Source organism: Microcebus murinus, chromosome 16, assembly GCF_040939455.1.
Source record: "Microcebus murinus isolate Inina chromosome 16, M.murinus_Inina_mat1.0, whole genome shotgun sequence".
Classification (NCBI taxonomy): Eukaryota; Metazoa; Chordata; class Mammalia; order Primates; family Cheirogaleidae; genus Microcebus; species Microcebus murinus.
The window spans coordinates 25059796-25085311 of NC_134119.1; the positions used below are offsets into that span (position 1 = coordinate 25059796).

The 25516-nt window shown below is 46.5% G+C and overlaps 1 protein-coding gene and 2 pseudogenes across 1 annotated transcript in view; 2 read left to right on the forward strand and 1 right to left on the reverse strand.

The window, feature by feature from the left end:
* CDS2 (CDP-diacylglycerol synthase 2) overlaps nucleotides 1-25516 on the reverse strand; it is a 65789-nt gene that overhangs the window by 12752 nt on the left and 27521 nt on the right. Inside the window, exons 2-9 of the mRNA XM_012755048.2 lie at nucleotides 10464-10600; nucleotides 9694-9790; nucleotides 8251-8348; nucleotides 6204-6343; nucleotides 3603-3661; nucleotides 2847-2929; nucleotides 812-899; nucleotides 182-250 (exon numbers count right to left, since the gene is read on the reverse strand). Coding sequence (XP_012610502.1) covers nucleotides 182-250; nucleotides 812-899; nucleotides 2847-2929; nucleotides 3603-3661; nucleotides 6204-6343; nucleotides 8251-8348; nucleotides 9694-9790; nucleotides 10464-10600 — 771 coding nt within the window. The remainder of the gene's footprint in view (nucleotides 1-181; nucleotides 251-811; nucleotides 900-2846; nucleotides 2930-3602; nucleotides 3662-6203; nucleotides 6344-8250; nucleotides 8349-9693; nucleotides 9791-10463; nucleotides 10601-25516) is intronic.
* Nucleotides 13805-23191, forward strand: LOC105865776 (transcription factor SPT20 homolog pseudogene; annotated as a pseudogene).
* On the forward strand, nucleotides 23405-24104 carry LOC109729663 (transcription factor SPT20 homolog pseudogene; annotated as a pseudogene).

Consider the following 25516-nt stretch of genomic DNA (forward strand, 5'->3'; position numbering starts at 1 on the left):
TAATGAGTAAAGGACAGCTGGTGGCTGCCTTTACTCAGGCAGGGTCAGCATTTTCAGCAGGATGGAGGCCCTGGCCTCGGGACACACTCTTTAGCTCTACATTGGTCTTGGAAGGTAGTGTGAGGCCTGTGTCTACTCCCCCAACTCCCACCCTCCCAGCCAGCCAGGAGCCACCACCTACCAGAAGGCCAAACACCACAGTGGCAAAAAAGCCCCCAATGAAGCCTTCCCAGGTCTTCTTCGGGGAGAGCTGTGGACAAAGAACAAGTTCTTAGCAACGGGTGTTTCAATAACTCCAGCTTTGGGAACCATGATTACTTGTTAAAAACCTTTCTATCTTTGAATCTGTAAGTCACTTTGGAAAAAAAAAACCAAAAAAAAAAAACCTTTCTATCCTAAAACCCCCATCCTGTTAACCGTGTCACCTTCTAAAATTCCCCCAAATACAGTTTCTTTGTTCCCTACCTCATACCCTTCTTTTGGTCTCCTTTCTGTTTCAGTCATTCAAATATTTTTATTATAAAAACTACAGACTATAGACTAAATGACAATACTCAAATCCAGATAAAAGTCCCAAAAGTATGCCAATATAGCTCGTAAAAATATTGTATTAGCTCTCTTTTTGTTTAAATGAATTTTCAATGTTTTCCTTTGGCCTTTGTCTTAGAAATCAGTGAATAACCAGGATGACATGAAGACATGGCCACAATACACACAGCTAGATTTCCTCTCTGTGCCCAGCTGATCTGCTCATACCAAAAGCACCACCCTCCCCTCACAGTGATATTTCATATTAGGATAACCCATCTACCTTGATGAGTGGAGTCCGACCAAAGAAAAAGCCAAACATATAGGCCATGATGTCATTACAGATCACACAAGAAATGGGGACAATGAACCTGGGAAAGAAACCAAAGTAAAAATCAAGTCTACCAAGATGATAGTGCCCCAGAAGTCTGCAAAATAATGCCACTCATAAATGCCGGTACCAAAACAACACATAAATTACTACATTTGTCACCCGTTAAGGAATAAGTTAAAAAGAAAGAAAATACCAAAAAGCCATGCCTAGTACCTGGCATATTCAAATGTTTACTGAATGACTACTGAGGCATTCTATAAAATGTCACTGGTTCTTTTGTCATGATAAAGTAATATATGTATATACACAATATAAATTCAAATTGTACAAGAATTTAAAAAATAAGTTTTCCTTCCTTCCCCCATCCCTATCTCTCTTCCCCAAAACAACCACTTTTAATCATTTCTAATTTTTCTTCTTCTAGTAGTTACCTCCACAACTCTAAATAATATATTATATGTCTATTTCCTACTTTACTTACCTTTTTACTGCTTATTACCAGCTCTTGTGAGCCCTACCCTTCCCTAGGACAACAGTGAGAACAAAACCTTGACAGCTAGATTTCTTGACTGCCCCTTCCCTGCCACAAGAGAGGGGTGGTTTCCACACTTGCACCATCCCTATCCTCTCCTCACTCTCTAATTCTTCTGTTACAGTTTATCCTAGTACTATATACATACACCTCTATTTCCTGGCCTATCAACTACAGTATTTTCTGACTTCCTGTTTGTTAAGGGAGAGAGTGAGAGCATCGGAACCCTCCTTACTCCATTTGCCTCCCAGCTCCCACCACATGATTTACTTTGTCAAGGCCTCTGGCACATAGTCTCTGCTCTGTGACTATAATTAAGTCTTCTAGGTTGAGTCTGAAAACCAACAATTATGGAGATTTTAATATTATTCACTGTAGCACTAAGTGGTACGTCTGGCCCTGAAGATGAGAACTTAGCAGGTGCCACTCTTAAGAAATACCTTAAAAAAAAAAAAAAATACTGGAAGAGGAGTTATTTGCCTCCCCAGGCCATCTTAATTGTTTTAAACGTAATAATGCCTCAGGCTAATGTAAGCTTGTCCCCGGTTCTAAGCACTTTACATACATTTACTAATCTATTCCTCAGGAGGTGAGGATTGCTGTATCCTAACTCTGAGATCTGGAAGCAAAGGCACAATCCGGATCTTAACCCCAGTATTTAAGAACCTTTCTCTCCCTCATATACACCGGGATATGCCTTTCCCTTCTCGCTAAGACCATCCAGTGTCTTTAATTGGCCTGCTGATTTCTATCAATGCCGACAGATTTCCTGTTGAAACCACTGCATTTCTGGAATAAAATCTACTAACTACTAGCATATTTTTCTTTTGACACATTGTCAGATTCTATTTGCTAATATTTAGAATGGTTTATCTATAATCATAAAAGAAACAGGCTTATCGTTCTTGTTTATCCCTCCTCATCAGCTTTGGTATAAAGATTAGATAAAACTCGGCTGTTAACACATCTGGTTCTGTTTCTTTTTCCAGGTGTGGAATCCTACATAATTTTCAAAAGTCTTTTATACTTATTGATCTATTCAAGTTTCCTTCTTCATGACTTTCAGTATACATTGTGCCAAGAAATCATGAATATTTCCTCTAAGTTTTCAAATTTGTTGCCATACATGTTTCATTGTCTTTGAGTCTTTAAATATCCCTGTAGCTGTCTAGAACAGTGGTTCTGTGTGTGGGTTCTGTCCAGCAGCAGCAGCAGCATCACCTGGGAATGTACTAGAAATTCAAGTTCTCAGGCCCTACCCCAGACCTACTAAATCAGAAATTCAGGGCTAGGATCCAGTGATCTGTAACTAGCGCTACAGGGGGTCCTTAATGTGGTTCAAGCCGAGAACCACTGGCTTAGAAGGTAAGGCAGGGGCTCCCAGCCTTCCTGTTCATGAGAAACAGCCACAAAATAAAGGGGAAAATCTCCTTTGTCCCCGACATCACTCACCAGATCATTCCTTCAAAGAGGTTGTGGATAACGAGATGTGACTGGGTTACAACAATCAGCAACGTTACGTGGGTCCAGCCAAACTGCAAAAGAAGAAAAATAAACTCTACCTACCAGTTTACCTTGAAAGTAACTTCAAAGACCAATCAATATCAAATAGAAAATCAATGAGAAACAGGAAGGAAGAATATCTGCTTTTGTACCTGACTTATTGGAAGTGAAAAGGTACAGAACAGGCCTCTGGGAGTAACATTGTGTGGGCTCCCCCACCCCAGCTAAGAGTCCTCACCAAAAGTAGGGTCCCCTAGTGAGTGAGCCCTTCCTGCTCTGAGAGCCTGGGTACTCTTCACCTTCTTAGTATTTATTGGGTGCCTGGGGCACACAGAGAGGAGGTGTTCTCAAGATGAGGCAGGGAATGATTGATAGCACATGATGTACCAGATGGGCTATCTGTGGGCAGTGTCAAGTGGGAAGCTCAAGCTTCCCCTTGAGCCTTACCTGGAGCCCACCTTCAGGGCCCCAGTGGGGAGACTGCCTATGCCATAAGTTAAGTAACAGCGACTGGCTCTAGGTCGGTGTAGAGCTGACAAACCTAAACGGGCACTCTTCCTTCATGCTCTGGGTCCTGCATGCACACAGAACAGACTGCGTTCCAGAGTTTTGATTTATTACAAAAAGCATGAAAGCATGTTGAGTTTCTGCAGAACTTCCTTTAAACCAAGAATTCTCACATGCACACATATGCGTTTCCCTTACCATGTAGAACTGCAGTCGATAATGCTTCTTGACCAGACTCAGTACAAACATGCAGAATCCTAGTTTAAAGAGAGAGAAGAAAGGACAAAAGGAATTGCATGCACATTTATCTTTGTCCTAGTCATTTCCTTTAGCTGTGTTAAGTGGTTCTTTGGCTAATTTTTTCCCAGCAGCTAACTGGTACACAATTGCAAAGCCCAGGGGAGGAAAACTAGTTATCTAGAGAAACAGTCATAAGGAAAAAATAACTCCTTCAAGATAATAAAAGGAAGGCAATATTTTATAATTTTGCAGACTACACTCAATTCAGGACCATGGTTCATGAGATAGGAATGTTTTGTTCCTAGAGCAGGGACCAGTAAACAATGGACAGGAAAGTAGCCTGTTTTTATATATAAAGTTTTATTGGAACCCAGTCATGCTCATTTGTTTACATATTGTCTATAGCTACTTTTGAGCTACAATGGCAGAACTGTGTACAGTCATGTACCAAATAACAACATTTTGATCAATAATAGACTACATATGTGATGGTGGTCCATAAGATTATAATATCATATTTTTACTGAACCTTTTCTATGTTTAGATATACAAATACCATTGTGTTATAATTGCCTAGAGTATTTAGTACAGTGACATGCTATACAGGTTTGTAGACTAGTAGCAAGAGGCAATACCATATAGCTGAAGTGTGTAGTAGACTATACCATCTAGGTTTGTGTAAGTACACTCTATGCTGTTTCTACAACAAAATTAACTAATGATGCATTTCTTAGAACATATCCCCATCATTAAGTGATGCACAACTGTTGTTGCAACAGAGACCTTATGGCCCCCAATGCCTAAAACATTTACTAACTGGAACTTCAAGAAAAAGTTTGCCAGGCTGAGCACAGTGGTTCACGCCTATAATCTTAGCATTTTGAGAGGCCAAGACAGGAGGATCTGTTGAGGCCAGGAGTTCAAGATGTGCCTGGGCAACATAGTGAGACCCTTTCTTCTACAAAATAAAATAGAAAAGTTAGCCGGGCATGGTGGTACACGCCTATAGTCCCAGCTACTTGGGAGGCTGAGGCAGGAGGATCACTTAAGCCCAGGAGTTAGCTATGATGATGCCACCACTGTACTCTAGTCCAGTTGAGAGAGAGAAAGAAAGAAAAGGAGAGAAGGAAGGGAAAGGGAAAGGGAAAGTTAAAGTTTGCCAACTCCTGTCCTAGAGAATAGGGTTAGGGGAGGAGGGATCCACTTGGTATAGGGTCAAGATCACCCTTGCATCTGTCTCACAATGACCTAGATGGTCGCAAAAAATGTCTGCAGCCTTCTTCTCCAGGAAGGAAAGGAAACTTTACTCATAAGTGTGATAGGTAGGCCCCATGAACACAGTCCTGCCAGAAATGAGTGTGTCACTGTTCCAGACCCCTGACCCCCTCCTGTGGGTGGCTGCTTTTAGGGTCTAAGGCATGCTTTCTGAATATCCTCAACAGCATCAGACCCCATGGCAGTAAGTCTTTATATTTTAATAGCCAGATGTCATTCACAGAACTATAAGGCTGTTCAAAAACTTGTTATCAGGATGATCAAAAACAAATCAGACAGAAATTGAGATCAGAACAAATTTCTCATGTGCCTCAAACTGGCTTTGAAGGCAACTGTGAAGACCATTAGCAGTATAAGAATTGGTGTGTGGCCTTACCTGAGTTTATGTTAATATAACACTTTAGTGTTTGCGAAGTTTTAGTATATCTAATTTAATCCTCACAATAACTGGGCAGGTTTAGCTCTAGACTACAAAAGAGCTGAGACTCAGAAAGATTAAGTTCCTAGCCCCCTGAGGCTGCTGTGTTTTTTTTTTTTTTTTTTTTTTGAGACAGAGTCTCACTTTGTTGCCCAGGCTAGAGTGAGTGCCGTGGCGTCAGCCTGGCTCACAGCAACCTCAATCTCCGGGGCTCAGCGATCCTCCTGCCTCAGCCTCCCGAGTAGCTGGGACTACAGGCATGCGCCACCATGCCCAGCTAATTTTTTCTATATATATTAGTTGGCCAATTAATTTCTTTGTATTTATAGTAGAGACGGGGTCTCGCTCTTGCTCAGGCTGGTTTTTGAACTCCTGACCTCGAGCAATCCGCCCGCCTCGGCCTCCCAGAGAGCTAGGATTACAGGCGTGAGCCACCGCGCCCGGCCTGCTGTGTTTTTTTAAAGCCCAATTCCAGTCAAATTTCCACCATGCTGCAATGTCTCTCAATGGGGTCTCCTAAGATGATTCCCCTGACGATGGGGTCTCCTAAGATGACTCCCCTCCCAGAGTCTCTGCCAGAAGGAGTGTCAGGACAGGATCATGCTGTGCTGTCCTTAGCAGAAGCTGGAATACGAGGACAGGTGGCATGGAATGCACTTCCCCACAATTGCACAAGCCCCTCAGACGCTGTTTCTCTTAGTAAAGAGCTGCCACAGCTCAACAGAACACAGAGCTGTCAGCTCTGCTCCCCTGCATGCTCAGAGTTAATGCCACGAAACTAACCAAAAAAATTCCTCAACACCCATTTGATAGACATACAAAAATAATACAGCACAAGAAATGGTGAACCGCTTAATCATGCATACCTGTTAGATAGAGAGTGAAGGAAATGAAGCGGTGGTATTTACTGAGAATCCGCAAAGGCTCCTCTCTCTGGACCAGCGTGAAGAAGTAATCTGTCACTGTCTCACCGTAGAAGAAATAGTTTACACACAGTAGAAAGTACCTGCAAACGAAGACAGGTCAGTGCCACGGGGAACACTGTGGCCTCTCCTTTTCAACGAGGCAGTTGGACAGCCCTGAGAAGAGGACGGGGGCAGTAGATCACCCCACCCTCAAGAAACCCAGGGCAGCTCTCAGAGGGACAAGCAGACCATGGTTCTCTGGTGACACTATAGGTGAGAAGTTTATCTAGAAACTAGTGGCAGCTTTCAACACTCTCCATTTATCACAAGCTAGGGACTCAGTTTTTGTCCTTTGGTAGCATTTCCATACCTAACCGAAGGACACTTGAACCATAAGACCCTCCAAAATGGCCCCATCCAGCCTCCCCCGTCTTATTTCCATTCTTTCCGACAGGAATCCCTCCACTCCTATCAACACGGTTTATTCCAGCTTTGCCTCCTGTCTGCTTTGCTCCTGCCTTTTTCCTGCCTAGAACATTCTATTTGCTTATCCATTTTTTTACTCATTGCTCAAATACCATTTTCTTCATAAAATCTTGCATGACCTAACATGGTATGTGCCTCCCTGAATTTATTTCTATATCAGGTAGTATTTGCTCATTTCACTTATGCTTCATTTCAGGGCATCTCTCTCCCTGAAGCCTGGCTCTGACAGGTAAGCCATTCCCTAGCTTTAACTCCCTTGTTACTACTATCCTCTCTTCAGGCGGTCTTCCCTGAGAGGGGAAGCCAGGGCTCACATCCCTTTGCAGCCTCCATGCCACTTCCAAGTATGGGCCATGCAGCCACCACTCCACACCCTCAACACGGGTCCTGAGACAGGGAAGAGCGTAAAGAGCTTCTCTTTCCCATTTTTTTTTAAATTGTGAAGTTCAAAAACTCCTATATTGGGCTTATTTTCTGTTACATAGAAGAAACTTCCTTTGGAAAGTGATCACAGCCAGGGGTCAGGCCTCCTGAGCATCTTAACAAAATTCAAAACACTGCTTTCCAGCCTTAGAACAGCCACAGAAGAGACCTACATCTTAACCCAGGTGGCAATCACAGGTGCACCTGGAGGCTGGGAGGCAGCATGTGCTGCTGCATGATGGGGAAGCACCTTGGGAAGGAGGTCCCCAACCTAAGTCTGGGCACATCGGCTCCCCTGAGCATGACCAAGTTGGGCACCAAACACTACTCTCCAGCCCACTGAGTCATGGACTCAACCCCTATGTCCCTGGCACAGTGGCGGGAGAAGGTCCATATTTGCCCCAGGTCTTCTCAGCACTGTGTAGTGCTCTGCTCAAACATCACTACCTGAGAATACTATGGCCAATAATGCTGAGCTTCAGATCAGGAGGGGGTTTCAAACGTCATCTGCACTGCAGGTTTTTATTTTGTTTTTGCTTTAAGGCAGCCAAGCCCTGTCCAAGGAGAAGAAGAAAGCAGAATTTCTCAGAGGAGCCCAGATCCTGTGCATTCAGCCTCACTCCTGCCCACTCTGGCACCCAAGGCACGTCCGAGGAACTAGGGCTCCTACACTATAGTCTGGAAACCACTAGGTCTCAACCATCTGTTTCAGAGATGAGGGAACCAGGTTCCACAGATAGCAACACCAACACCAGAACCTGACAATCCCAGACTACTCAAGTGGGACGCTGGCCTACTACCGCACGAAAAACACACTGATCTAGAAAAGGGGGCCGTTGTGCGGAATCTGAAGAATCCAAATAAACACTGAGACATACATGGTCACAGTGCAGCTGATCTGGCTTCTTCTGAGGATGATTCCAGACTCTTAATAACTAAGGCCGGTCGCACGGTGTGACCTATGAAATACTCTGGTCTCAAAGGTGCTGTGCAAGTCTGTGGCCATCACTCCACCTCCCACCCACCATCACTGTAAGTATCTGCCACAAAAGACATCATCCCAACCTGTTAAGGATCCCTGTGGGGCCAGAGAGCTTACCAGCTGAGGGTCCTGAACCAGGGCAAGTCATAGGAGTGGTAGACGTTGTAGCCAATCGTGATTATCTCGTGGAAACACTTAATCTGAACACACATCACCTGTAGGACGCAAGAATTGGAACAGTGATTCCCCAATTCTTTTTGTTTTTTAAAGAGATGGAGTCTTCCTATGTTGTCCAGGCTGATCTCAAACTCCTGGGCTCAACTGATCCTCCCACCTCAGTTTCCCAAAGTGCTGGGATTACAGGCATGAGCCACCAACATGCCTGGCTGATCACCTGACTCTTACGATCCTTGGAAACAGAAAACAACAGGTCATGAGCCTTCAGGATAAAACATCATATTTAGGGCAAATACCAAGCCTACAGTGGTTGTGCTCGCTGCCTCCCCTCCCTCTCTCATAACATCCCACACCGCAGTGCAGCCCTTTCTGTTGCAGACACAGATGCAATTTCTCACTCACAATAAAATACACACCCCGATGTTTTGATTAACTTTTTGTCCTAAAACCTCCCAGGACTCAACCAATCCCTTCCCCTTTTGACTTTGAATATAATACTTGAAAAGCTCCAACTGCTTTGGTCAGCATTCAGCAGTTGGTCACCTGACCCTGCCTGTAACAGTGGAGGGGACAGAAAGCAGCTCTGGGGACTGTGACTTCTCAATGGAAGGTCTAAGCCCATGAGGGAGGACCCAGGAAAACAAGAAACAAAACCAGGAGCCACACAAAGACACAGTCACAGGGTCACAGTTCAATCCAACAGTTGGAATGATAAAGTCAGTCAGTCAGTCAGTCTGTCTGTCTGTCTGTCTGTCTGTCTGTCTGTCTGTCTATCTATCTATCTATCTATCTATCTATCTATCTATCTATCTATCTATCTATCTATCTATCTGAGACAGAGTCTCACTCTGTTGCCCGGGCTAGAATGCTGTGGCGTCAGCCTAGCTCAAAGCAACCTCAAACTCCTGGGCTCAAGCAATCCTCTTGCCTCTGCCTCCCGACTTAGCTGGGACTACAGGCATGCGCCACCATGCCCAGCTAATTTTTTCTATATATTTTTAGTTGGCCAATTAATTTCTTTCTATTTTTAGTAGAGATGGGGTCTTGCTCTTGCTCAGGCTGCTCTCAAACTCCTGACCTTGAGCGATCCTCTTGCCTCGGCCTCCCAGAGTGCTAGGATTACAAGCATGAGCCGCCACGACCGGGCAAAGTCAATTTTTAAAATGAGGAAATATCCTTAACCACAAACAACTGGCCTACGCAAATGACCCTCCAGTTGGCTACTGAAAAGTGAGAAGTTGTTCTCACTTAGATGTTCTATGGCAAAAGTGTTCTGAGGACCCCCATCAATTCCCACAACCAACCTGACACCTGGCACTTAAAACAACTGGTCCTACAGGAAAATCTGAAGGCAAAAGTAAAATAGCCAGAAATGGTACTTACAATTATCATTAAAACCATTGGTCCCAGGTAAATGATGATGAAGAAAAATGCAATCATGGCCAAAGTCAGGATGCCTCTCACCCACCAGTTCTTCCATCTAGGTCAGAGAGTAGAAGAAGAAGAAAACATCAGTTAGGAACCCAGAAAGAACTGAAGCACAAACTCAAGGGGTATGGATCTTTCTGGGATTTGAGGGCCCTGAGCTCAATCCTTTCCAAATTCACCTTGACGGAGGTACCAGCCACAAGCTGGCAGGAGCAGGGCCACTGTGCCAAGGCCTCACCTACAACCACACTCAGTAGGTGCTCCAAGGCCTCCAGAAAAAAACACCCAGCATACACCTTAAGCGAGGTATCAGGCAACACAAAACAAAACCCCAAGGCAAAGGTAGTGCCCTCTGCTTCTGTATCTACTTGGATAGTTTCTAGACTCTATCTAAAGAAAAAACTATTCACATTTTCCCTGCAGTAGGATTCCACATTGCACTGCCCTTCATCATTACGGGGATAACAAGCAATGGTAAGTAACAACAGCTACTACAAATATGCACAAGGAACTTTTATGAGGACTTTACATACATTAACTCCTTCAACCCTCAACACAAGATAAATGTCCCCTCGGGCCGTAGTTTGAGGATGCCTGACTTGTATAATGCTTTGGGTCTTACAATTTGTGTGTTTTGTTTTGTTTTTTTGAAACATGGGTCTTCCATGGCACTTGGACACCGTGCAAGACCCCCAACAAGCACCTACATCATTAAGCCAGGTTACCTTGAAGACAAGTTGGAAAGGGCTCTGTTGAGGACCTCCGGGGTATCATCTGCAGAGGCTGGCGGGGGAGCAGGTTCTGCCCGGCTCTCGCTGTCCGACGCAGTCTCTCCATCTAACTTTGCTTCTGGCTCTGACTCCTGCACAGCAGAAACACAGAAGAGGAAAAGGTCAAAAGTGCTGAGCAGACTATTGAGAAGTGCATTCCTGTCATGGGAGATTTGTGGGAAAAGACTCCAAATGGGGCCTGAAGACCTGGCATAATCAGGAGACGGAACAGACGGGACTAATAGCAATCTTGACCCTGTTCTGACAATGCCAAGGTGACCCACACTCTGCTGGGACAGTGCACACGTACCACACATGATCTGCTCAACCGGGCAGGATGGATCCAGAAGAGAGAGAAAACGGCTCCTTTTATCCAAAGAACACAAAAGGAAGGCTATGACAGATTTTTAGCAAGGGCTTATTGCCAAGCCTGCCAGCGGAGCCAGTGGCACTGACCAAGCTCTTAGGGGGCAGCTGGCCAGGTGTGTGGGCTATTGTCCGTATGGACCAGTTAATGCCAACATTGCCAAAAGCCCAGAGTATTTATTACTTCTGGATTCACAAGGGCCTTCTGTGAGGTCAGCCACAGTCGGTGTGGAAGACACACCATACAGTTTACTCAAGTCAATGCCTGAGCCAGGACTGGTGCAGCTCTGTCCTTTCCCTGCTAGCAGGCCCTGGGCAGCGACAGACCTTGCAGTTTTATTCATGCAGAGCTGCTGCCCCAGGATCCAGCCACAAAGAAAACAGCTACAGGAACTCACCCTGCTCCCAGCCAGGACAGGGGACCAGAGCCCTGTCAGCAACAAGGTCTGTATCCAAGGTACCAAAGAGCAGGCCATTCTGAGTCCTAGGAACCATCCCACTACTCAGATCTTTTATTTTTTAGGGGAATTCAGAATAGTTGCTGTGAGGAGAGGTGGAGAAGAAATCAGATCACTTACAATTAGACAAAGTAACAACACTACTCAGTATTGGTATAGCGTGAGGAGCATTTCCCATGCCTGTAAGCTTGGGAGCAGACTGGGAGGCAGGGAAGGAAGAGCCCTGTTTACAAATAAGAAACAGGGGCACCAGGAAGTTAAATGTCTGGCCCAATGTATCATATTGACCCAGGTCTTCTGACTTCCCTGATGGCTAAGAAACACAGGGAATTGAGCACTGTTTCATATGTTCACTAGCCATTTGGACATCTTCTTTTGTAAAGTGTTTGTCAAATTATTGGCCAGTTTTTTCTACTGAGTTTTCTGCCTTCCTTTTTATTGATTTGTAGGAGTTTTTATGCACTCCATGTTAAGTATTTTGTGTTGCTAATACATTCTCTCAGTCTACTCTAACCGTTACCCTCACCTCAGGCAAGGTCAGGCACGCTAACCTTTTGCTGTCCTAACACTCGAAACTTCTCCCTCTCAGCACTGACCACAATGGGGACTTTTTTATAACTGCCTCCCTGGCAGACCATAAGTTTCCTAAAGACGAGACTGTGACATCTTGTTCTCATTTATATCCCTTTGCCTGGCACACAGCTAAATACTTATTAATGGTTGGAAGGATAGAGGAAGGAAGAGAAAAATTAATTCCAGGTGTGGTAAGGAGAAACCCAGCCCCTGCCCTCATGGAGACAGCTATTTCTGAATTAATTTACAACCATGACAGGACCACAAAACAGAGGGTCTTAACTAGTGCAGACTGCTGCTACAGAAGAGGCAGCTGACTTTGGCACAGGGCCTGTAAGATGGCCTTGTCACTGGGTCCAGGACAAAAAGCCACGGCTCTGATGACACGGCACTGCTCCCCACTGCCGCAGCCAGGCCAGGCGGCTCTGGACAAGTGGCCCAGTGCCTCTGTCCCCTCTGTCCTCACCTTATAAAGGGAGCCCGGGAGGGGCCCTCCTGACCTGTGGGGATCCCTTGAAGAGATATAACAAAATTCCCTCTCAGCACCATGTCCTACCACCCCAGAGGCTGAGAAACACAGGAACGCCTCCAAAATCGCCCCTCTCCAGTTCGCATAAGCAAAGACGCGGCCTTCAGAACAGCTTTCCCACCTTTATTCTAACACTGACACCCACACTCCGTCAGCAGCCACCAGTAATACCAGGTACTGATGCTGCCTGATTGTGTGGGCCTGGCGCCCAACCTCAGGGCTTCAAATGCCAGCACCTGGGTCCCACCGTGGCTCCCACGGAGGCCCTCCTGGAACATCTAATCTAGAAGCCACAGGGGCTGCGCTCGGGCACAACAGGAGAGGGGGCACTCGCTCACACGCACAGAAGGCCCAGCACAAGGTTATTTTTAATTTTTCCACCCTGTTGTCAAGGAGACTCACAAAGGCTGCTGGCTCCCCAACAGGCAAGGGCAGGAAGAGAACCCAGGCAGAGTCCTGTGGGGGAGGGGGAGGCAGCTTCAGCTCTGTGCTGGGTCTCCGTGGACTGCCTAGGCCCTGTTAGGGACTGTCAACCCGGCACTGGCCGGCACTGCGTCCTGCAGTATTGCCAGGCCTGGCTACTCTCCCTCCCTGTAGGAAGGGGAGAAGTGAAGAGAGGTATCCTGAGGCAGAAGACAGCAAGAGGAGGTAGAGAATTGTTATTAACACAAAGTTACAGTGACTATTCTTACCAAGGCTTCACAGTGACTGAGATGAACAACTAAGAAATGAAATAAAAGTTCTGAAGGAACAAGCCTGAAAGAGATTCACTTTCCAGGCTTTTCCTGCCTATAAGTAACTTCAGGCTCCCGGGGCCTCCCCCACAGGGCTACTAAAGAAGCGTCTTCAGAGCAGAAGACCAGCCCCTGCACAGACCACCACTTTCCCACAGCTGACACGGGGTGAGCAGGCAGGAAGGTAAATCCTGGGAGAGGGAACAGCCTGGAAAGACAGATGCGGAGGAGGCATGTCAGCCAGCTCTCCAGCCCCTGCTCTCTGCCCCACCCCCAGGCGTGGATGTCACAGGGAGCAGGCTGGGGGAACGGAAATCTAGGAAAACCTGGAGGCCTGCGGTTTTCTGGCTCCCCCAACCTCGTCGACAAAGGCCTCCTGCTTCAGGAAACGGCTGCTCATACCTGGGTAAAGGAAGCTGAGCGCTGGTGGCAGCTTCCATAGCGGGCAGGGACCTGGAACCCAAGTGCCTTCCCACAAGAAAGGTGGCACATGCTGGACAAAGAATCACAGGTGCTGAACATGTTCATCTGTTTGCTTCTCTGGGGCAAGACAGGCAGGATGTCAAGGAAAGTTCTCTGCAGAAGGAGGCAGCTGCCAGTTCAGGGTATCAGGCCCCTAGGCTGGCTCTGACACTCATGCCATTCAGCATAGGCCTCCACGTCCGGTCTTCACAGTGGGGAAAGGACTCCCTATCTCACACCATTGTTCAGATGATCAAATGCAGCATCAACGAAAGTCTGTGACAACTATAAAGGGACTGCATAGCAACAGGCACTTCCTGCACTGGCTCCTCTACCTCCACTGCTCAGTAGCCCGACCACATAGGGCAGGAGCATGAGAACCCTAAACACCCACCCCAGGCGACCTGGGCACCCTTCCCAAGGAGGGTGGGGTGGGAGGAAGAACAGTGACCCTGAGGCCTTGTTGGGGCCCGTGTGCTAATATTAATATACCATCTGAGCTCAGCACCTGCCTGCCATGCTTCCTCTTTTCACACAGGCAGCCCCAACTCAAATGTGTAAGGTGGCATCTGACACAAAGCCCACCCGTTAAGGTTCCAGTCCATGCTAGTGCTCTCTGAAGCAGGTTGCGTGCAATATAATCTGCTGAGGTGTGGGAGGAAATATTAGAACTTATTTCTACTTACAGCATTCTTATTTCCCTCCCTGTGTATGCTTTATAATGGACATATGAAAACACGTACACACCTTAGTATGTGTCATCTGGGGTGCTTGGTCAAAACATCACATACGTGGCAGATGATTTGTCAGGGGCCGTGGGCTACCTATTCACCACCACACTAAGCAGCACCTGGAACGTAGCTGGTACCCATGGACTGGATGAACTAATGAGCTAATCAATTCTACTTGACCTACCATGGACCAAAGTGTCCAGACAGCATTCACTCTCCTTCCAGCTCACATGCCTGACACACACCCTGCCTGCCCTGCAGTAGGACCAGACTGGAGTCCATTCCTGCCTCCTTCCCTGGTGGGCAGCGGGTGGGAGGGCCCAGCTCTGGGGCCAGCACGGTGCAGTGGGAGAGGCTGCCTTGCCACTTCAGACTCCTCTCTCTCCTTCCTTCCCTTTCAATCCCAATTTCCCAGAACAGAGTCTGAGTGGGGCGGACCTCTCAGATTCCCTCTCCACCACCGCCCATCCTCCTATAGTTCCTTAGCCACTTCCCAAGGGGGTTGTAGTGCTGGTGTAAACAGGAAACAAGAGTGCTGCTTTGAAAGGAAGGGCAAAAAAGCTCCTTCTGAGGCTCCCTTCCTCTGAGTTTACTTAGACTCCCTGGGGAAAGGCAGAAGCACTTAGGATGATGGACACATGGAGCATCCTGGGCACCAAGGGCTCAGTAAGAGCAGTCAGAATTTTTGGAGAAACTCATGCTCAAAAAGTTTCCCCTACCACCGTTCCAGGGCCCCTTCTAGCCTCCCACAACTGCCCAGAAGTCTCCCTGCACCCAGCACTGACCTGGGGCACAGAAGAGCACAGAAGCCCTCCTTCAACAGAACCAAGAGAAGGCAGTGAAAAGGTGCAGAGGGAGCAGTGGGTGGGAGGGAAGTTCCTCGTGGTCAAGGTGTGGCTTTTCCCGGGGAAGGGACCTAGCTCAGTCCAGAACAGCATTTGTAGAGCTCAGTTTCACTATCAACTCTCTCTCCCTGTCATTTGGCTCATACCTTACCTCCTTAATTCTCAAGATTTCCTGCAGGCCTGACGGGCTTACAAAAGCTTCCTGGGCAGCATCCTTCTAAAGCTCCCTTCTGGTCATCAGCTGGCATGAGGGCTCACCCTCCTTCCTCGGTATTTCTCAAGACTAGGCAGTAATACACACAAGTGGTGATGGTCGGAGCTTGACCCACCAAAAAAGTGGCTATGGCCAGGGCTGGACAAAGCCCTTGGCACTGACCGTGTCAGCTGGACTCCAGGCCGGTGGGACTGATGCTGCCCCACACCCCATTTCTTTACCAGATGCTGATTCAGTTTTGCACCCCACTAAAGAAAATATATTAACATTCCCTTCATGTTCACCTAAGAGGAAATAAACACTAGGGAAAGAAAATAAGTGGTACCATCCATTACGCTTTTCTTCTCTTTTTCTTTCAGCTTCAAGAAAATTTCATTAAAAGGTACAGTTCAATGCACTGGCTGGTTATATTTCCAACAACTCTGTACTTTCCACTGGCATTGCATTCAAATGCACAAGTTTCACTTACTAAATGACTCTTGAACTTACACAAACTATTTTTTGCACTGCTTTATGTGCAAATTACAAGCCCTCTCCTGGAGGAAAGTCATTAGTCTGAGCCTAACCTTTCTGCTAAATGCCACGCCTGCCATCGTCTAAATCAAGCCCTGTGGCCAGGTGCCGGGGCAATCAAGTATCCTACTTACACAGACAGGTCCCTGGTAGAGAAACTGCCAGAGAAAGCATTATCCTCAATAAGGACTCTTAATAAGTGCCAGGGACTTATGTGTCCCTCTCAATGAAAAAGCCAAGTGGGCTTTCATCTGAGTTCCTACTGAAAAAAATATATATGTCTGTGTGTGAGTGTGAGAGTGCGTGTGTGTGAGTGTGTGTGCAGTGTTAGGAATAACAAAGGAATATTTCTAGCCCTGTGTAATGCTAACCCCATTTGACAAGTTCAATTGTCTGAACACAGGATCAAACAGAGGGGAGCTCTACCCTGAACAAGTCTGAATCATCCCCAGTGTGGCTGTACCCCGTCCTCCAAAGCCTTGTATCAATGAGGGGATCCACAGAAAATGTGTTCAGCTACCCAGATGGACTGCTTCACTTCCGGGACCTATCAGAGATAATAGTACTCAGAGAGAGGACACGAGAAAACACGCATGTGGCAGATTTAGCTTTTAAAATCTAACTCTGGCCGTGAGCCATTTTGCCTCCAGACGAAGATATTTACAAAGGACTACCGGGCCCTTTGTAGAGGTCACCTCCCTGACAGCCACGGGCCCAGACAGGGCTCTCAAGGGAGGACACTCATTCCCAGGACAGCCACATCAGGAGATGGCCATGTGCTTGCCATGCCCTCCCCTGCCACCCTCAGACACTCACTCCGTTACCCTCCCCCGTCATCTCAGCTCACCACAGCCCTACTTAGCCATCTAAGCCGGCTTGACAATACACAACTTCTGACAGCTCGCCCAACCGATGCACTTTCTTCCCCACTCACAGTACCTTTGGGAAGAGCTGTTAACACCCACGTCTCCACCCACCCCTGCCCCTGCCACTGTGCATCATTTCCTCAAACCACAACAACCCAACATCAGCCCCACCTATTCCACTGAAGCAGCTTTCCCAGGTTGACAACGACCTTGTCACGGACCACAAGGGACTCTCAGTCCTCACCCCATTCTACCTCTCAGCAGCTTTTGAGGCTGTTATCAAAAAACACTCCTCATTGGCTGCCAAGCAGCACATCCCCTGGTTTTCCACCTGCCTCTCTGGCCAGGCCATCTCTAGTTGGCCTTCCCTTCAGCACTTTCCTCTTCCTCAGCCTGCTCCTTAATTTGAGGGTTTCTCAGGCACTGGCTCTAGGCTCTCTTCTCCTGCTACTCACTCTCCCTGAGTGATCTCATTCATTCCTATGCCTCCTGCTGTTTCTTCTTGAGCTGCAGACCCACATATCCAAATGCCTACTAGATGTCTCCACAGACACCTAAAAGTCTCCATGTGTCCAAAACCAAATTCATCATCTCTTCCCACAAGCCTCTTCCCCCTACTGTGTGACTTCTCTTAGCAAATGGTACCCTTTCCACTGAACTTTCAAGCGAGAAATGTGGCCATCACCCTTAGTGGCTCCTCCCTCAGCCTGTAGATCTATCCATCACTAAGCTTGTTAACGCTACCTCCCCAAATACCTTCAGCCAGCATCCACTCCTTCCCACCAACTCTGTCACTTCCTTAACTCAAGCCAGCATCATCCCTCCTGCAACAGCCTAACTGGCCACCTCACCACCAGGCTACAGGCCACTCCCACCTCCCTCCACTCTTAACTCTGCAGAAAGAGGATCTTCCCAGAAAGAAATTCTGGTCATGTCACTCGCCACCCTGAACACCTTCCAGAGCTCCCTAGGTCTAAACTTTTTTAAATGGCATATAAGCCCCTCTGGGATCAGGGTGAGGACTAAACTCAGATCATTTTCTTTTGCTCAAATTCCTTTCTAAAGGGGCCTGGTGAATCACACCTATAAATTATAAAATCTCAGTAAACAGGTTTTTATGATGAAGTTTATATCCTGCCCTGATTACGGTATAGCATTGCATGAAAGATAAAAGACCCTTATCTTAAGCATTCCTTTAGGCCGACTCCTGGTCTTTGGACAAAGCCCAACTCTTTCAGACAATTGTCAAGTAAAGAATCCCTAAATCCATCTATGACTTGTAAGCCCCCGCTTCAAGATGCCCTGCCTTAATCCCTAAACCCATGTATGCCCTGTAAGCCCCCACTTTGAGATGTCCCATCTTTTCGGGCCAAACCAATGTATGCCTTCCATGTACTGATATTTATGACTTTACCTGTAATTCCTATCTCCCTAAAATATATAAAACCAGGCCGGGCACGGTGGCTCACGCCTGTAATCCTAGCACTCTGGGAGGCCGAGGCGGGCGGATTGCTCGAGGTTGGGAGTTCGAAACCATCCTGAGCGAGACCCCGTCTCTACTAAAAATAGAAAGAAATTAATTGACCAACTAAAAATATATATACAAAAAATTAGCCGGGCATGGTGGCGCATGCCTGTAGTCCCAGCTACTTGGGAGGCTGAGGCAGGAGGATGGCTTGAGCCCAGGAGTTTGAGGTTGCTGTGAGCTAGGCTGACGCCACGGCACTCACTCTAGCCTGGGCAACAAAAGTGAGACTCTGTCTCAAAAAAAAAAAAAAAAAATATATAAAACCAAACTGTAACCTAGCTATAGCAAGTCTACTTGCTCAAGGTTTCCTGGGTGTGGCTCTGGACCATGGTCCCTAAATTCAGCTCAGAATAAACCTCTTTAAATTATTTTGCAGAGTTTGTCTTCTTTTCTGTTGACAAGTGTCTTGTCTACTCTTCCAGCTTTGTCTCTCGCAGCCATTCTGAACTACAGTCGGTTCCCAAAACAGGCTGTACTTTCTCACATTTAGGCCTTTTGCTCACGTGCTCCTACCTAGAACAGTCTGCAAAAACCCTCATCCAAGACCCACTTCTCTTTCCAGTGAATTCTAATTTATCCTTTAAGAGATCTCTTTCTCTCCAAACCTTCCCCGACTACCTGTGTGTCCTGCTGGCTCCCTGTCCTTCCTCAACACTGCACCGTTTCCTCCTTGAGACGATAATCTCTGTGAGGGGGTAGCCATGTCAACTTCCTCACCACTGTACCCCCAGCACTTGGCCTGGAGCCTGGAACATGGAAGACAATAAGTTTCACCACGTCTGTGTAAGCAGCCACAGCCAATCATCTAGAGAGAATCCAGGGCTTGCCAAAATGGCAGATACAGCTGGGCTACACATAGTTTAGGTCAGCAAATTCGGTATTTTTTGTACTCAATAGCAGTATAGGAGGCATTTATAGGGCTTTAGCCAATCGTCCCACTCTTCGTTTCCGCTTCCTTCTTCAACATTTGTGACCAAATGTATCCTAAGTGACATGGGGGGATTCCAAAAAAAGTACAGGATTTGAATGTCCGAAAAGAGTTCAAAAAAGGATGAAGAGGCCTCTCTGAAATCCAGCTTTTAGAAACGCAAGGCTTTCTAACTCAAACACAGGCCAGTGTAATGGGTTCCAACCTCTGCACAACCACCAATCTCATACACTAAACCAAGAATCTGCATGACAAGGAATGAACAGGAATCCTTTCTCCTAATACCTACCCTGCCCATTAAAGCCTCCCTCTGGAGTAGATGGATCTGTTTACTAACAGAACTCACATAGGACTACAATCTGAAACAGCCGCAGGAAGTACCAATCACCATCACAAGACATTACTTAATTCAGTACAGAAACTATCAGAGACAGAAAAACCACTCAGGTCCCCACAAGGCTCTGCACACTGTTCTGTTTTGATGACTTCACTTATTTTCCTATTGTCCTTCCTTGCCTTAGGGCAAAGACACCAAAAATTAGAAGCATTCTGGGGTCTAATAGGTCCTCCTATTAGCAGTTCCCTAGTCAGGCATCTCCATTTAGTATTTAAAGGAAAATGAGTCTTCAGCCTTACTGGGGAAGGAGGTGATTTTATTTTTCAGTTCATTAGAATAAGGCTCTTCCAAAGAGGGAATATGTCAAATATTGCCAAAAGATCTAAAAGATGGGAAAGAAAAACATATGTGCAATCTCAAAACTGGGCTCAGGTGTGCTCCCTAGACCTCCACCAGGAAGCAGAACCAGAACGAGCTGCTAGGGTTTCATCTGCGACAAGTCCCTAAATCATAAATTACCATCAAGTATCTGCCCCACTCTCACCCTTCTACAGCAGTGCCCTAGGCGAGGCCATCCTGGCTGCACCCAGCCGGGCAATGGCCACAACCTCCTAACTGACCTCCTCTTGCCACTCCCATGCCATTCTCCCAGGGCAACCAGAGATCTTTAAAAAACATAAATCATTTGGGTCATTTCCTTGCTTAAAGTTTAAAATCCTCCCACATCTCAGTTGACATCCAGAATGAAATCCAGTCTCATTCGTGACCTCCAGGGCTCCTCCCAAGCACTCCAACCTCATGTCTCTGTCCCCTCATGCCCAGCCACACTGGCCTTCCTTCCACCTCTCAGAGACGCCACTGCTGCCTTCAGCGGCTCCCCTTCTCCTGGACTGCTCTTCCCTGAGCTCTACGCATAGCTGCTCCTCCCTGTCACTCTGATCTCAGCTGAGCTGTCACCTCCAATGTGAAGCCCTCCCTGGTGAAAGTATCCAGTGGGGTCCAGGTTAAGGTGGTGCATTTAAAACTCACATCAAATTTCACTACCTCCCAGAACCCCACTAAAACTTGAATAAAACGATTTTATAAAACTACACTAGCCCACAGGATGGGGAGAATAGGAGAGGTCACAATGCAATAATTTAGGGCACTGGAAAGCAGATGGTTGAATGGGAGTCAACAGGAGACAGCTGAACCCTACAAGGGTGGGAAAATGATGGCCAACTTTTGAACTTTCAAAAGGCCTGGGAACAGGGGATGAAATAAGGATTAGGTGAAAGCTGTTTGGTAAGTAGTTAGATCCTCAAATGCCTTCCCTCACCCGTGCAAAGAACTAGAGGTTTATTCTCTGGAGAAGTCTCAGATTGAAAGACACCAGGAACAGCTAAAGGCAAAGCTTCTCACTAAGACAAGGGGATTAGGTAGATTTCTGCCTATGGATGCCAAGACCCCAGCCCTCTTCCTCTACTAAGAACCCCAGAGGCCAGGCCACTCTCCTTTAAGAAATGAGAAGACTCTTCTCATGGGATTCTGGCCAGCCCCAAAGGAAAGACCTAAAAATGGTGGTGGTTCCCTAAGTGCCCACCCTAGTCACCCCAGAGTGACAGGCTTCTCTGTCCCTTACATTTAATTTTGTGTAGACACCAAGAAGCAGCAGATCTCTCAGAGAAGTTTCTAACTTAGAAGAGACTAAGACAAAAGCAAAAAACTAGAGAAAACAATTTATGTAGGGAGAAGAAAACATAAGAGAAAAGGTATTATTATCCTTAAAGAGACGGTGCTACATCCATAAAGCATTCTTGAGATAGACTAAAAAAGGAGCAGATGGATGGCTGCAGCACCACGCCAAGGGGTGGGGGGAACCGTGGTGGCACCTAGTATGTTCCACAGGGCTGAGCCATCAGTGCCATCATGACACCCAGCAGGGCAGCTGCCCACACAATACTGTAAGATTACCATGAAAGACATGGTTTTCACCCTACTTCATCAATGCACAGGAATTTTCTCTTCTTTTTGGACCTCTATTTTATGCCACAAAGTACACATCATTGAAAGTGATGTGTACCTGACAAAGACGACCTAAAAAGAAATAACAAGTGAAAGACGATCTGTACTTTTAAAATTTTTTGACTTATATATTGAAGAATGTGAAAAAGAGCCTGAGATTAAGAAATTAAGAAGAAATGAGAACTGATTAGAGAAGGCTATTATGCAAGAGACAACGTCATGTTCAATGATCAATTTATACCCCTAAAATGAGGGCTATTCCCTGATTTTTAGGGAAAAAATATGGATCCAATTCTGAGACCATTCAACTGTTTTATGGTTGAAGGGAAATTGCTTGAATATTTGGATGTAGAAGAATTACCTCCTATTTTAGTTGATCATCTAGAAAAATCCCAGGTTAATACTTTTCACTGTGGATATGTCATAGCAGAAATATGTGACCACAGGCAGTCCAGTAATAGGAAATCCCATGGTTACTAGAGTAGGCACAATCTTTTACATCCAACCATGCAGACTTTAATCCCTGATGTACATTCAATAACAACTGATAATCATAAATGGACCCAGGAAGACAAACATTAGCTTGAGAGCCAACCGATCCTAACTACAGCTGAACCTCTGGGTCTTGATCCTTCCATAGCAGGAAGGATCTACGCTGCAAACAGACTGCTCTGTAACAAGCAAGAGAGTAACACTCTTCCTACGATACGGTGTTTCAAGAGGTATTCCAGGTCCTGAGTAAGATCTGCCTCATTGTCTACCTCCTCAGCTAAGATTACTTCATTTCTTACCAAAAGAGAAAGAAAAGCAGGTCAGCATTAGAGCCTCAAAATGTCTAAAGCAGGAGATTGTACAGATGTGTGGAATGAGTCCCTATAATTTGACCATACCTTCTGAAGTGGATGTAGAGACATATGTGGAAAAGTCTATCAAATCTGATGACCTACAACCAACAGTCTGGCCCAGCCCATGATCTAAAAGATGATCATGTACTTGAATATGAACCAGGTAATCGTATCAGAAGGCAAAGCTACCATCTTGCAGTCACCTGGTGGCCCATTTTACTGTGGTAAAATACAGCCACACAAAGAATATGAAGAAAGTGAGAGCCTGATGTCTGCATCCCACTCCTCCACAGATGAGCCTTTCCAATGGTTCATTTTGGGATCAAAGACTGATGATGTGAGAGGGTGGTCAGTCAGTACCAGGAATTTGTCCAGAATAAAGTCAAATGCCCAGTCAAGATGTCACACAGCTCCAGTGGTTCAGCCAATCTATGTCAACTTTCCATAGTGAAAGAAACAGAACGGCATTGAGACTGTGTCAGTTCAGTGTTCAGCACTGAGGAAAGGAGTAAAATATCTACTTCCATCCTTCAAACTTCCCTCAAGCTCAGGAAATAGTTTCTCAGGTAAGTTACTACACAACAGGCAAGTTGCTTTCTTAAATCGCCAACTCCTCCCCCTGCTTCTAAGCCACCACGTCTTTCTCAGAAGCCATCTGTGCATCTCAATCAGTTGGCATAGTTTCTCCAGCTCCCTGTCAACTACCAGCTCATCACAAAGATCTGGAACTCCTAAGCCACCCGCTCTTCACCAACCCCTTCATTGACCCCACACCCTCCTGACACTGGGAGGCCAACTCCTTGAGCCACCTCTGCTCCCCAAGATTCAGGCTTCACCCCTCAGCCCACTTTGTTAACTCGACTTGTCAGCAGCAAAAGTCTCTGAGCCAGGCAATGCCTGTCATGACCATTCTGCTTTCCACCATGGTAACGTCTAACTTCAGGAACTACGGCCACACTGGTCATGGCAAACTCTGCTGGACTTAACTTCATCAGTGCAATGGGCTGTGTGTGCAGTGCTCAGGCTTTGATGAGTGGTTTCAAACCCCCATGCCAGGCTATAAACTTTGGGGCCACAGCTACTGCAAGAATAAACCTGAGTGGCCTCCTACCTTCGGGAGCTCTGCTACCAAATGCATCGCCCAGCGCAAGTTCCGTTTGGCTTAATAAATACTCCAAGTCTCAGGCCCTTAAATCTACTCCAGCTTCCAGGTGGGTCGCTCATTTTTAACACTGCAGCAGCAGCAAAGGCAGCTCTCTCTTCATGCCACAACCACCACCTTGGCAACCTACAACGTCTAGTCTTCAACAGCCAGGCAAGCAGAATTCTGAGCAAGGTTCAACCTGTTAAGAACAGGCCTATCCCCTCAGCAAGCATAGGAAGCTTTATGTAATTACAGGCCTGAAAAAAGCCCTGGGCAAAGCCTTGCTCAGCAGATTCCAGCCCTCCTCTGCCTTTCACCAGCAGCAACAGATGAGTGCAGCATCAAATGGCTATGGCAGCAGCGGCAGCACAAACAGCTCAGCTGTAGCATCACTGGCACATGAGCAGTGAGGTTTCTTTTAAACATGATGACCTAAGGGCTGTCAGTAACAAGCTCCTTCAGAAAGAAGTGAAATGGTGGTTCAACCCAGTGCCTGGCCATGTCCCCTACCCTGTTTGAAGTCCTGGCCTGCTATGGTCTGAATGTTTGTGTCTCCCCAAAATTCATATGCTGAAATCCTAACCTCCAAGATGAAGAAGGTATTAGGTGATAGGGACAGTGATCTTGGACTTCCCTGCCTCCAGAACAGTGAGAAAGAAATTTCTGTTGTTTATGAGCCACCCAGCTTGTGGAATGTAGTTACAGCAGCTGAGGTGTGGCCTCTTCCCCTGCCCCCAGCTCCAGGTCCCAGGCCTTCCATGCCCTCCTAGACCCATCAACCTCTCTCTGCCTCTACCAGCTTAATCGCTTTCTTCTCAGATTTTTTTCCTTTCTTCAGTCATAAAACCAGTGCTCTTTCAACTCCATTCTGCCTCAAGCCACCAGTCCACCTCCCCTCTCTTCACTTCCAAATTATTTTACAAAGAAGTCCACACCCACCATCTATTCTCTTTCCCCACCAACTCTTCAGACTTTTTCAATTGAGCTTCAACCTACCATACTTTTCAGAAACTTTTTTTTTTTGAGACAGAATCTCACTTTGTTGCCCAGGCTAGAGTGAGTGCCATGGCGTCAGCCTAGCTCACAGCAACCTCAGACTCCTGGGCTCAAGCAATCCTGCTGCCTCAGCCTCCCGAGTGGCTGGGACTACAGGCACATGCCACCATGCCCAGCTAATTTTTTCGATATATATTAGTTGGCCAATTAAATTCTATTTATAGTAGAGATAGGGTCTGGCGCTTACTCAGGCTGGTTTAGAACTCCTGACCTTGAGCAATCCGCCCTCCTCGGCCTCCCAGAGTGCTAGGATTACAGGCCTGAGCCACCGTGCCTGGCCCAGAAACTGGTTCTTAACAGATCAATTAGCTCCCAATTGTCAAGCCCCATAAACTGTTCTCTATCTTCCTCACAGAGATTTTGGTGGCATCCAACCACTACCCCTCCCTCCCAGATCCTTTGAATCCTGGACATTTAGTGTTTTACCACCCAGCTTCGTTTCCCCTTTGTGCAATAAAAGTTCCTTTACTTGGCTTCCGGGTAGTTCTCCCACCCCTCCTCCAGGTGCAGGCACATAATTTAGACCTGATTAGTCAGAGTACTGTGCTCCTTCTGGCCAGGTCAGAACTGAAGACAAGACCCAATCGTGGCAATTTCCTGCACTTCTGGAGCCAACAGGAGGCAAGCATGACCTTTCCATGGGCCTTTCACCTGCCGACAGACATATTACTGCCATGTAAAGCCTAAAAGTGAAGCAAACATGAAGGAAAACCAATAGACAGAGGGAGAACAAAGTTGGTGACATTTGAGCCTCTGGATTAAATCAGGCCAGAAACTAAAATTCCCTTAGTCTTTTCAGTTACATGAGCCAAATGGATTTCTTTTTTTTTTTCCTTTTAATCAATTTGAGTGACTTCCTGCATTCATAATTCATC